The sequence below is a fragment of the Gamsiella multidivaricata genome (genome assembly GCF_025024155.1).
Source record: "Gamsiella multidivaricata strain RSA 2152 chromosome Unknown BC939scaffold_3, whole genome shotgun sequence".
Lineage (NCBI taxonomy): Eukaryota > Fungi > Mortierellomycota > Mortierellomycetes > Mortierellales > Mortierellaceae > Gamsiella > Gamsiella multidivaricata.
Window position 1 is genome coordinate 770251 of NW_026251711.1, and position 12320 is coordinate 782570.

At 47.7% G+C, this 12320-nt stretch overlaps 4 protein-coding genes across 4 annotated transcripts; 2 read left to right on the top strand and 2 right to left on the bottom strand.

Moving 5' to 3' along the window:
- Positions 1-36: 36 nt before the first annotated feature.
- On the bottom strand, positions 37-1746 carry BC939DRAFT_391692 (lysine-specific permease; the record flags this gene model as incomplete). Its single annotated transcript, XM_051551975.1, has 2 exons — positions 37-1487; positions 1578-1746. The coding sequence occupies 2 exons, from the start codon at positions 1744-1746 to the stop codon at positions 37-39; spliced, it is 1620 nt and encodes a 539-aa protein (XP_051417311.1).
- Positions 1747-5448: 3702 nt separating this feature from the next.
- BC939DRAFT_436740 (Metallo-dependent phosphatase-like protein) lies at positions 5449-7234 on the bottom strand. The gene has a single exon (XM_051553613.1). The coding sequence runs from the start codon at positions 6772-6774 to the stop codon at positions 5593-5595; it is 1182 nt and encodes a 393-aa protein (XP_051417312.1). The 5' UTR covers positions 6775-7234; the 3' UTR covers positions 5449-5592.
- On the top strand, positions 7101-8665 carry BC939DRAFT_516116 (uncharacterized protein; the record flags this gene model as incomplete). Its single annotated transcript, XM_051561157.1, has 4 exons — positions 7101-7150; positions 7354-7420; positions 7770-7843; positions 8291-8665. 4 exons carry the CDS (start codon positions 7101-7103, stop codon positions 8577-8579), a joined length of 480 nt encoding a protein of 159 aa, XP_051417313.1. The 3' UTR covers positions 8580-8665.
- An 815-nt stretch (positions 8666-9480) lies between these two features.
- On the top strand, positions 9481-10892 carry BC939DRAFT_150994 (uncharacterized protein). Its single transcript, XM_051550220.1, has 3 exons — positions 9481-9852; positions 10356-10728; positions 10818-10892. Exons 1-3 carry the CDS (start codon positions 9616-9618, stop codon positions 10859-10861), a joined length of 654 nt encoding a protein of 217 aa, XP_051417314.1. The 5' UTR covers positions 9481-9615; the 3' UTR covers positions 10862-10892.
- Positions 10893-12320: the final 1428 nt, after the last annotated feature.

Here is a 12320-nt window from a genome sequence, read left to right on the forward strand (position 1 = left end):
TTTTATTATGTATGTATATGAGTAGAATATATGTTTCTAGATCAAGAACTTGACGATTCTCTTCCAGAGAGGTCCGCGAACCTCCATGTCCTTCAAGTCGGACTCGGTGGGAATGAAGCGGCCGGTATCGAGGTCAGCCTCCTCAGCCTTAATCAACTTTGTCTTTTTCACAAACTTGTATCCGAAGAACAAGCAAGCCGAGCACAACCATGGGAACCAGGCGCCCAAGAGACCCTGGGCATAGCCATCACGCGCACTCTTGAAGTCCGCGAGCGCCTCTGGGGTAGCGTCAGCGCCTGGATGATGGGGAGGATTGATGACAGAGAGGTAGCAGGTGGCAACGATACAGCAGATACCAATGATGGTGGCCAAGATGTTGCCGTAAGGGTAGCCCCAGGAGACGTAAGGGAGCTCGTTGACGGCACGTCCCTGCTTCTTCCAGCAGTAGCGGAAACGGAAGTGGAGGAAGAGAATCAAGATCCAGGACTGGAAGATGATGGAGCCGATGATGGAGACGAACCACGAGAAGACAACTCCTGAACCGACAAAGATGGTGATCAACGACAAACAGGAGCAGGCAGTGACGATGGCCAAGGCAACCATGGGGACACCGCGCGCGTTGGTGTAACCGATCGACTTATGGGCCCAGCCGTTACGGGACAAGGAGAGAAGCATACGGGTGGCGACGTAGAAATCAGAGTTGATGGCCGAGAAGACCGAGGTGAAGACGACGGCGTTCATGTAGTTGGCAGCAGCGCTGATTCCAGCCTTGGCAAAGACGATGGTGAAGGGGGCAGTAGCAGCAGAGTGAGAAGTGTTCTTGAGCTGAGGGTCGTCGTTGCGGATGATGGAACCGAGCAAGAAGACGGAGATGATGTAGAAGAAAGCGATGCGGACCAAGACAGTGTTGACGGCCTTGGGGACATGCTTGTGGGGGTTGCGAGACTCGGCAGCAGTGACACCAGTCATCTCGGAACCACCATAGGCGTAACCGACAGAGACCAGGACTGTGACGAAGGCCATGAAACCGCCCTTGAAGGGTGCACCATCGATGTGCCAGGCATCCATGCCGTACTTGACGCCTCCGATGGCGCCAGCATCAACCAAGATACCGCAGATGATGAACATGATGATGGTGCAGACCTTCAAGATCGAAAGCCAGTACTCGATCTCACCGTATGCCTTGACACCAGAAACATTGATGATGACCATGATGACAATGATGATGAGAGGAACGATCCATGGAGGGAACTTCGAGTCCTCGGGAAGCCAGAAAGAGATAATGACAGCAGCAGCAGACAATTCGGCGGGAATAGTCAAGGCCCAGTTGATGAAGTACATCCAGGTCATCTGGAAAGAGAAGGCCTCGTCAAAGATACGTCCACCCCAGGCGTTAAAGGCGCCGGGCAAAGGGAGCAAGGTCGCGATCTCACCAATTGCTTGGCAGACGAAGACCAACCAAACACCAATAAGAGAGTATGCAAGCACTAAGGAGATTACAAAAAGTTGTTAATGACGGGTGCTTTTCTGAGATTCTTTTCCGATATTCTCAGATCCTGAAAGAATTGATCACTTACAAGCACCTCCAGGTCCGGCAGTGGCGATCGTGTTTCCGGAGGTCAAGAAAAGACCTGTACCGATGGTACCGGAGACAGCGATCATGATCATGTGTCGCAGACGGAGGTCGCGCTTCAAACCTTCCTGTTCAGGTGCCAAGTTGTTGTCGGTGTGGGCAACATCCTGCATGTGATCGATCTCGTATTTTTCGGCATCGTGGCCGTGTTCGAATTTTGACATGGTGCTTCTATAAGGATATCTATATTATAAGGAAAAGGGTATAGGTGCGTTGACGGGGTGAAAGTGAGAGGGGCGCAAGCGAGAAAGAGGATGAAGGTGGAAGGAGGGGGTATGAGAGGGAGGAGCGAAGGGTTAGGTATGGATTTGTAGCTGCAACAAAGTCGAGGGAAAAAAAGAAAGCAGGAATAGCGTGGATACCCCTGAGTATTTATGCGAAGTGGGTGTTTCTTTACTGATGGGAAAGAAACCGTTAGGGGGAAAGGAAGATGACGGGGGCTAGGCTCAGGAACGAAGTCTGAAGATTTTAATTTGCGTGCCTTTACTATCAGACAACTACAGCAGCTACCTAGTAGATAAGCATCTCAACTGCGTCCGTCTAGTAGCGCTCTAACCGGAGGACCCCTCTGAAATTCCCAAAGGGAGCATTCGCCTTTATGCCCTTCCCTGTGTTTGTACACAATTTGTCCAGCACACCTCAATGCGTACAGCACTTGTCTTGCCTGCAGGTAAACACAAGACAGCGGCCCAACTCTCTCACACTAGAGAAGAACGACCGATTCAAGAGCTCGGTAATGAATATATTGGAATAATTAACAAACTACAATGGGAAGGCTAGTCTAAATAATAAACTAGACTATAGATATAGACTATCTAGCGTCGCCTTATTCGTCCTTATTTTTGCATGGATTGTACACAAAACAAACCACTATGCAGCACACAAGGAATTCTGTAGTAAATTAGCATATGAGCCAATAAATGGATGTACTCTCGGGAAATGCGCAAACTGGTAGACATCTCCCTTCGGTTGTCTGCGTGTATATGAATGAGCGAGTGTGTATGCGTAATAAACACTTACAGCGTGCGTAGAAATAGTATACCTTCCTGAATTGGAGAAATGTATGCTCTTTTGTGGCCACCTGAGCTGTTTTTACTGTCGTTGCTAATGCCCTTTTGCCAGGTCTCGGTAAAGCCAACCAAACGTTACGGACGAAACTGCTTCCACTTCAAATCAGCAGTAGATATGTTAGACACGATCGAGAAAGCAAGTGATATATGAGATAGATCAGGACAGCTGAGTCCCGTGCTTCTGCTTGTCCACTACAGACCTTACGTTCTGGCCCTTCTTTGTGGATTTTGAGTTCCTAACTATAACCGCTATCGTGCCCTAGCCTCATTCTCGGTCTACCTGCAACGAGATACAAGGCATCTGTCCTAAAAAAGCCGACGAGGCCGTAGTCCAGTAGAAAGGTGAGCTAAATAGGGTTTAGATGAGCACATGATCCAATTGGGCAAACGGCACAACAGAAAACGATATACCAAACCGGGAAACAGGAATAAGAGCATCAAAGAAGGATCATTGCTCTCGCATGGTTTTCTACGAGTTCAAGGATCGATCGCTTCGAGCAACAGAAGTTCCAGCCTCGAAAAATGGCTCTTTTTGTGGGCAGACTAATGCTGCCTGTGTGAGAAAAAATAATGCAGCGACAGGGTCGCTGGAGAAGAGTTATATCTAGTGTGTGTTAGTGTGTAACAACAAAATTCTACTGCCAGAATTCAACGCGACGGGACATGGACGCTTTGGAAATGCATAACACCTTTCCCCTTCCAAAAATGGCACTCTTCTGTCGTCTGCTGGTACACACATCACTTTAAAACCATAAAAAAGGCGACATCTGTCAGCACATGGATCGGCCACAGCATGCGCTAATGCTACTTCAACCGTTACTGTCATCCTCAGTTGCTGAAGTCGAGGGCCGCTGCACTACAGTGCCTCAGTGCTAAGGCGAGACAAAGACCCACGGAAAATTAAATACTAGGCTAGATATAAGGTACCTGTAGGCGAATGCTGCTCAACAGCGCAAGATTATTCGTTATTCGGCTCTTGTGGCTGTTCATTAAAGCCATGTACCTCGGACAATAGGTTAGTAACTCGGAAACGTATCAGTACTACCTGGATTCAGGTACCCGATGTCTCGATCTGGATGAAACAACATGTGGATCTTTTAATGCGAACAAATAGTAGTCAGCCTTCAAAAATAGTGTTTACTCGGCGATTTCGCTGCCGGCGAGAATACCGAGTGTTTTTACTCTTTTGCATCGCTCTTGTCCATTCGCCATCAGTTGTGCTTATGGTCCTTCTTGGGCTTCCATTCTTACATATGCTTTGAGGCTCGATTAGTTAAATGCCTGAACTAAATTGTAAAGAAGATTTGAGTGTCTGGTCCATGGACATCTCTTTATCCCAGGGAAATGGTACCGCAGACTCGAATTCTATTTGTCCCTTTACTTTCGCGTGACACAGCATCTGTTCTAGCCAATCGCAGTTTGAGCAAAGAAGGATTGTGTGTCACCATGGTCCGGTATTTTTTCTTTAACGCTGGATTTCTACTGGATGACAGCTTCATCTTCTTATACGCGAGCCTTGGTCCGAGCGGCCAAACGGCCAAAATGAGCATGTCTCTCTCCGCCTACTGCTGCACCTCGATCACAGCGGGAAAGAGATGAGGCTTGGCAAGATATCATGGGTAAAAAGTAAGAAATGAAAGCCGGACACAGGGCTATTGCTGCATTGAATGCGATATTTTGATGCGCACGCTCAATAGGATATGCCGAATACGATTGAGATGATGCCTGAGTTTTCTCGTGCCTTATCTCTTCGTTTGCTCTTCAAGTTAAACTTTCCGTAGTCAGGTACTGCACTCTTTTGAAACTTTTAAACTGCTGTATCTAGCATACGTACGCGGAACGATTCCGTGATTTCTCCAACCCGCAGAACCAAAGAAGCTAAAGGAAACATCTACTTGCATGTAGCTTCACTGGCATCGCTACGATCAACATCGAATGCCAATTTCCCTCGGTAAAGAGAGAAACGGCCGAAACACCCACCGATCGACCAAAGCTCCTGTATCTGCAAATCGGCCAAAAAAACAAGTTTGTAAACAGCTGACCATAGAACGAACTGAACTTGTCCACACGCACAACAAATTGCCATCAGGTGCAAGTTAGTGAGAAAATAGGCATTTGGGCGATTTGTTGTTTAACTGCAATGCGTTTCATTTTATTGACAACGCTCATGTAGCTGTAATCTAGTGAGAGCGCTCCATGGCAATCGAGACCACTGAATGGGCCAACTTTGATCTAACTTATCCAATCAGAAGCCTCTCCCATAACCGCGCTCTTAGAGCTGACCTGGACTAAACACGGCCTTCTCGGTCATTAGAAACCTTTCGGGCCATCGTCTACATAGACTTCTGCAAGCTCCTATGAGCCACGAAGTTCAGAGATCCCCAGATAAGCAAATGAACTCTGACCATGCGGTTTATGCATCTGCAAGACTCTTTGTCATCTGAGGCCATGCTTCTAAGGAGCGGGGTTTACTAAGGAATCGAAAGAGCTTTAGAGTAAGAATTTTGACGGCAACACCCTTAAAGACTCGTGTGGACGTTTCGTGGCATGGTCGAACATAGCACTGCATTACTCACACCATTATTCCCATTATACATCGCGTATTGAATGTTACAGTATACTTTTGGCGGCAAAGTGCATGCCAATTCAGGCAGATACTCCTTGATGTAGAGGAGTCAGACCCACAAATAGTCATTACCACCAACCACTGGGACACTTAGTTCCTTTTTCGGGAAGCAAAGGGTGCTGGAAAAGAGCAGTGTTTATTCAGGATGTTACAAGTTGTACAAAAGATGCAAAGTGGATGTAGATGCGATTGGGGGCGGGGGGACAGTGAAAGGGCAGGGGGTGGCTATGCAGTTGAGCGCGAACCATAGACGCGTGCCTAATTTAATTTCTAGGACAACGCACAGACAAGATTTCACCCGTTTCGACAACATAGCCCGTCAACCTGCGGCCATAGATACATCCGGAATCGATGCCAATGGACCAGGCCATCACATTGAGTGAGCGTCCTGCATCATGTCCATACACCACCAAGAAATCGCGCTTCGAGGGCGATCGTCGATTGTGCATTTCATTGAACTCCTTGGCCCAACCTCGACCACTCTTCTTCTTGCGTGTTGGAGTCCCATCCTTGAGAAGGTTCCTGACATTAATGAGGACCCAGGGCTTCTGCTTGAGAATGCCACGGTGTGGGTCAATGCCAGCATGGACGACATGAACTGGGATGTTGTGGATAGAAAGCTCCTTCGGCAGGGTAAAGATTAGGGGGCAGTTACGAAGGTAGTCGTATTGGGCCTTGGTCATAGTACGAGCAAGACGGTAGTGTTCCGATTTTCTATCGAGGTCCGAGGGGATGCTGGAGCGCGGTCGTCGTGTTCGTCGTCGCTTGCGGACTGTCCAATCATCCTCTAAGCCCCAATTGCCCTGATCCTCCTCCGTTTCATCGTCCTCCTCAGCCTCTAGCACACTTTGCTCCCGTGAACTGAGGCTATCGAGGTATCCCCTCCATCGGATGACCTTGTCGTCGTGGTTCCCTCGGACACACTTTGCATCTAGCTCTCTCGCTCTATCGATGACCTGGAGCGAGTGCGGCCCTTTTGCCACCAAATCACCTGCCAAGATCAACACGTCCTTATTGCGGTCATAGTCGACTTTTTTTAGGAACGTGTTGAATCCTTGTAGACTGCCGTGGATATCGCCAACAACAATGGTCCGTCGAATCTTAGGTTGCATACCGTGATCGCCATTGAGCTGGAGCTCCTTGTGGTAGATGTATTGAGCATAAGGGTCTGAGGGTAGGGAGTCTGGTGGTGTAGCGGGCTCCTTCATCGCAATAGAAACTCCGTCACCCAGGTTGTACTGGTTCGCATCGAAAGAGGGAGGGTCATTGAGAGGACGGGTGGAGGTGTGGTGGGCTTGCACGATGTATGCTGGCGACGCGGTGTGGTCGATGTGGGGGTTGGTGGGTGGGTGCTGCAGGGCGTAGAGCAACAGTGTGGCTGTGCTGAGGAGTAGTAGGACAGTGCCAAGAGTTACAGCGCCCTGTTGTGCAGATGGGACCGACATATTGGGCTTGTGCCGCCTTGTCTTGGGTGGGAGTGGTCTGAACCGTCTTGGTCGTGGAATGGTGGGAATCGAAAGTAGATTCGGATGAGTCTAGGGTGCTGAAGGAGAGAAATGAGTGTGCGGAAAACCAGGTGAATGAGGAGGAGTAGTGAGGGGATGGAGGAAGAGTATGTGTTCTTTTTTATATACAAGTGTGTTGTCCTTGTGGTTTTTGTTTGAGGTAAATTCTGGCCATTGAACGTTGCCGGTCCAATGGAATTGAACAACCGCACAGTGAGCGCGATAGAAATGTAAAGTAGATAGCAGGTATTGCAGAGACTGATGAGATGGGAGCCAGGAGAAGAGGCGCCAAGGAGGTCGTCTTCTGCTCCAGCTCGTAAATAGATCCTGGCAGTAGCAGTAGTAGTGGTAGTCGGCAGTAAGTGGACGAAGGTGAAAGTAACTGCAGAAGAAGAACGAAAGGAGGAGAAAAGAAAGACCGTGCCCCTTCATTGGCCAAGAGCGCGCTGTTCCTGTCCACATCCTTGAGCATGCCCTGGGTCTATAGGCTGTGCGTGCATTACACACATCCTCTCCAAGGTCCACCGAAAGCGACTATAAACTATTGTCCTACAGATCATCTCATCAATTTTTAGCGTGGTCTATAGTAAGTATTTGGCGATGATCTCATGCGCAATCCGGTCTATCTTTCGTAGAAAGTATACCAATATGCTGCCCTGTCCGAGTGCATACGTACGACGCCTTGGTGTCCCTCAACCCTGTGTGTATTGAACATGTAGGCATGTGCTTGTACTGCATCATTTGCTCTTCAGTGTCGACGGTTGTTTGCAGAGTCGGGAAGATGTCAGCAGCGTAAAAAAAATACTCTGTTCGATGGCACTCCTCGGAGTCTATCGTCGTTTGCATGTCAAGGGGTGCGAACAGAATTGCAAACAAAGATCGAAATTCGGTGACGTAGTGCGCAACCGTAGCCACGTGCCTATTCTTTTTTTTAGCTGACCCGAAGCGCGTTGGTGCGCATAGATCGTGCCACACCAGCACTGTTGATAGGGCTGTTATTCAACACACAGTAAGATATATGAAGTAATCAATCATTTACGCTAGGAGAACTAGTCATTTTGCCGCGGATTTTAGAAACACGAAAGCACAGCCAAGTCAACAATACTATTTGTACATGGAATATCTTTGAGACGTAGGGGATTCATGTGGAATAAAGATGGGCGAAGTGAGCAGAGGTGAAATGGAAAAGCGCAACAGCAAGTCTGGTGAACAAGAACAAGGATAAGAAAGGGTGTATCTGCATAGGATTACCGATGATCAGCCAAGTGCTGTTCAGGTACAGCGCAGTGGACTGACGATCGCACACAGGAGCCCCTGCTCAATAAGATGCAGCCATGCATACAAACAATCAACATGTCGAAATCTTCCTTAATCACTTAATCAGATCAAGCGCTTTTGCCTAAAGATCAAAAGCTTAAAAGCTTAAAAGATGCCAAGGACTCCTCTGTCTTGCTAGATTCCTCACACAACTCTCCTTCACTGCTCATACACTCTCCTGCTCCTTCATTGCCCATATACTCTTCTGCTCCTTCACTGCTGATACATTCTCGCGATCCTTCACTGCTCCCACACTTTCCTTCACCGTCATTGTTCGAAAAATGCTCCATATTTTCATCATCGCTCAAGCTACCATGGCATTGAAGGCCTGTGGCCCTTTCTGGAAAAGAAAGGGTATGAGTCCGTCCTTCACCATCCTTCCACCCAACTGCTCCACCTCCCCGACTCGTTTGATCACAATTCAGTAATACGCGTCGACGTCCTCAGATCTTTAACATCACCATCCGCAACGCGTACTCCTTGAGAAATATGACTGTCTAGAGAATCAATGAGAACAAGAGAGGGATCTTTAATTACAGCGACCGAGCAATTACTTATTGCTCAGTGGCTTAAGTTAAGTGGGTGGTCCAGATCCTGATTGGATGTGGGCATGCCGTGCAACCTTACAGATCCCTGGCGTTTTTTTAAAAGCAATTGTGGCATAAAGTCTTCTCACAGCATGCTATAGCATTCCATGGCTGTCTACCATATCAATGGACTTTGTTTCTCAGTAGTGGCGATGTCACATCTAGGAAGAGTGTAATGGGTAATCATGCATTGTTTTTTGAAAAATTATCATGAGTTTCTGGGGATGCTGCTTACCTTGAAGACTGCTTATAGCTAAGAGGACAGTGATCATCTCCTAGTACTACAGCAAACGCAGGAAGTAGGTTGACTGCAGTTTGCAGTTAGCTCTCCTGGAGGTTGGTAAACAATCCAGCACACAGGTTATAGGTGTTGCTGATATGCCACGTTGGACAGCATGGCAGACAGTTAAGCATATGCGATGCTAATGCATGCTCAATAAAGCAACGTGATGACCATCGCACTGACTTTTGGATTGTGGATAGCTTGCTGGATCCAGGCATCCGCCTTGGTGTTAGAAAATGGTGGCCACCGGTCCAACCCTCTCTTATTTCCCAACCCTCTCTACTTGGACAGTGGCCAGAGTCCCATCTTCTTTCTTAGAGAGTAAAAATATGAAAATGCATGTCTGGCCACCGGCCAAATGTTCAGCTGGCAGGTTGCAGAGCAGGGTGGAAATCAATCGCCTTATTGCGTGTATGAGTGAGGATGTGTTGATCGACAAGCTTTTGATTCAGGCATTGTGGTAGTCAGAGTTCCATTTATTAGAGACAAGTGATGTCAATACCATGGTTACTTTTTAAAAACGCATGCTCGGAATCTGTCCAGTTACATCTGAGCTTTGAAGGATAATTCCTCCAGCAAAACCACACTTGAGTAATGCTTCAGCTCCGCGCAAGCACGCCCATCTCGGATGATGTCGTTGAAGCACCGCTCGGTCTCCGGGATTCTGCTGTATGCCTGGAGAAACGCTGGCAGGTCGCGGTAGCTTGCGAACTCACATTACGTCTTACCCTTGTGCGAGATGTTGTATGCCACAAAGAAACCGTGCCGATTCAAATCAGCCTGGTCAAACGCCCTTGCCTGTGGACTTCCATTCTTCTGGACCGCCGAAAAGTAAGTAGACTCGAATTTGGTGGAATGTTTATTGGAATCTGATTGGGTTATGGGCATTCAACAAGCGTTCAACAAGCCATAAACATCGATTTCTTGCTTATTTTTTCTGTTAAACAAAAATATATTCAACAAACACATTTGATTGGCCGTATCAATCGAGATGACAATTCAACATGCATTAAACAACGATTCAACGTGGCCAATAGCAGTCTTCAACATCCATTCAACAACGCATTCAACAAGCGATAAACAAGAAAGGAGTAGGGCTATTCTTCTGAGATGAGGTGTTGGATGATGCTTTGTGCATATAACCAGGCGGCTACCCAGTTTTATTTTTATTTTTGGAATGAGAGAAGAACCAGAGATGGAGTGCATTTTGTTTCTCCAGCTGAATTATGACTGGCATGTCCGGACGCGTCACCATCAACAATAGGAGCTCGCTCTTTTTACTCTTTACTCCCTCCATCCGCACACACAAAGGCTCACTACTTCTCCATTCACAGGCACGACCTTTCTCCGCTACCAACAGGCACCCATCCATGGCGACGAACGCACTCACCCTATTCTGTCTCGTCGACGGCGAGTCCACAGCTAACGCGTTCCCTGTCAAGGCCACATCTGCAGCCTCTGTTGGCGAGCTCAAGGAGCTCATCAAGGCCAAGAAGTCACCAGAGTATGACGGCATTGCTGCGGACAGGCTCACGCTCTGGCGAGCCACAATCCTCGTTGACGAGAATGCCGGGGACGAGAACATCATCACGCTCGATGATCTGGACGACAAGACGAAGCTAGGCAACCCAAGGACATGCCTTTCCAAGCTGTTCCCTGAGAGCCCTGACGACAACACATACATCATTGTGCAGCCACCCCCGCCAGGTATGTCTCCAGCTCTCTGCAGACTGATGATTGATATTCTGGCGCGTGTTATTTACGTTATGTTATTCTTTTTTTTTTTCTTCCGGTAGCTCCTAAAAGAGACCGTGAAGAGGATGTGGGTGAGTATTATTGATCTTTTCTAACCACCTCTTGTCTTTTACTCAGTCATGAACACAGCTGACGTTACTTATGACATTTGTCGCCTTGATGCAATGTTTAACCCGTGTAAAAAATATATGATATATAGACCTAAAGTTTATGCCGAAGAACAAGAGAGTCCGTATTATCGAAGGCTGGAAGCCATATAAGGCTTCCGACGGAAAGTCAGTAGATTTGCCTCGCTCTTGGATTGAGTTTCTTCAAAGCGCGAATTTTGAACCCGAACCGCGCAAGGCATTCGATCACCTCAAGAGCGATCTTCAAGCTGGCGACGCAATCGATATTCCAAGTCTGGGCCAAACCCCTAAGGAATTTGGACGTCATAGCCCAGGTCAAAATTTTTTCGTTACGGAACAAATGCTGGAGCTTTGGAAGGACATTTGCGGTGAAAAGGATCGTACATACAGACGGGTCCTGTCCGGTCCGATGGGCGTTGGCAAGTCGTACCTCTCCTATTTTCTCGCAGCAAGAGCGTATGCCGAAGGATGGCCCACCCTCTACATATCGGATGCGGGAAAGCTGGACACAAACACGCAGGAAGAATCAACAATAGAAATAGTCAGGCGCTTTCTGGCTATCAACAAAGACATTTTGACTGCCGCTGAGCTGGAGAAGCTTGTAGACAACTACAACGGGGAAAACGACATTTCCAATAGCGCTACTTCAGTAATCTTCGGTGATCTACTCCAGCAGAAGGGACGAAAAGCCTTATTGATTGTTGATGAACATGGAAAATTGTTCGAAAAAGTTCCCGACTTGCCAACAAAATTCAGGTCATTGAATCCTCTGTCATCCTATCACTGGTGGGGTGAAGACGCCCCATGGTCTCGAGTGATTTTTACGGGGACTGCACATGCAAAATATGAGATGACTGTCATGGATGATAGTTATAGACCTACGTCGGTGCTATTTGTGGGCCCGCTATCGGATACAGTATTCCTCAAGCTGCTGGACACATACCCTCGCCTGAATCTACCGGATATCAAGGACGAGGTGAAAGCGATTACAAACTGTGTGCCACGGGAGCTTGTGCATCTGTCGGCCTTCCTCAAGTACTTCCAGGATCCGATATCTGCAGGCGACCTTCAAAAATTTACAAAAAGTCGATCAGCGTTTTTTCTGAAAGTCGCCAACAAATACTACAGCGGTCTCCAAGATACCGATAAGAAGCGTTTTTACGATACCCTCCTTCAAACGTTCCTGTACAGCACCACCAATTTCGATTTCCAATGGGAGTTTGTGGACCTAGGATTAATATATCGGTGCAGGGAAGCCACCTATCAAACAGTCGTATACCACATTCTATGCCGTCCCGCCCACCAAGCTCTTTTGGACCTCTTCAAGTCGTTTGCGCTACCCGACGACATCAAACAACGGATTCATCTTGGCCAGCTCAGTGGTGACGAGTTTGAGCAAGCACTATTTCATCAGCT

Coding starts and splice junctions, on each gene's coding strand:
- BC939DRAFT_436740 (XM_051553613.1), bottom strand. CDS start 6,774: ATGTCGGTCCCATCTGCACAACAGGGCGCTGTAACTCTTGGCACTGTC.
- BC939DRAFT_150994 (XM_051550220.1), top strand. CDS start 9,616: ATGCTTCAGCTCCGCGCAAGCACGCCCATCTCGGATGATGTCGTTGAA. Junction 9,853..10,355: donor TTCTTCTGGACCGCCGAAAA/GTAAGTAGACTC, acceptor CTCCATTCACAG/GCACGACCTTTCTCCGCTAC. Junction 10,729..10,817: donor TGTGCAGCCACCCCCGCCAG/GTATGTCTCCAG, acceptor TTCTTCCGGTAG/CTCCTAAAAGAGACCGTGAA.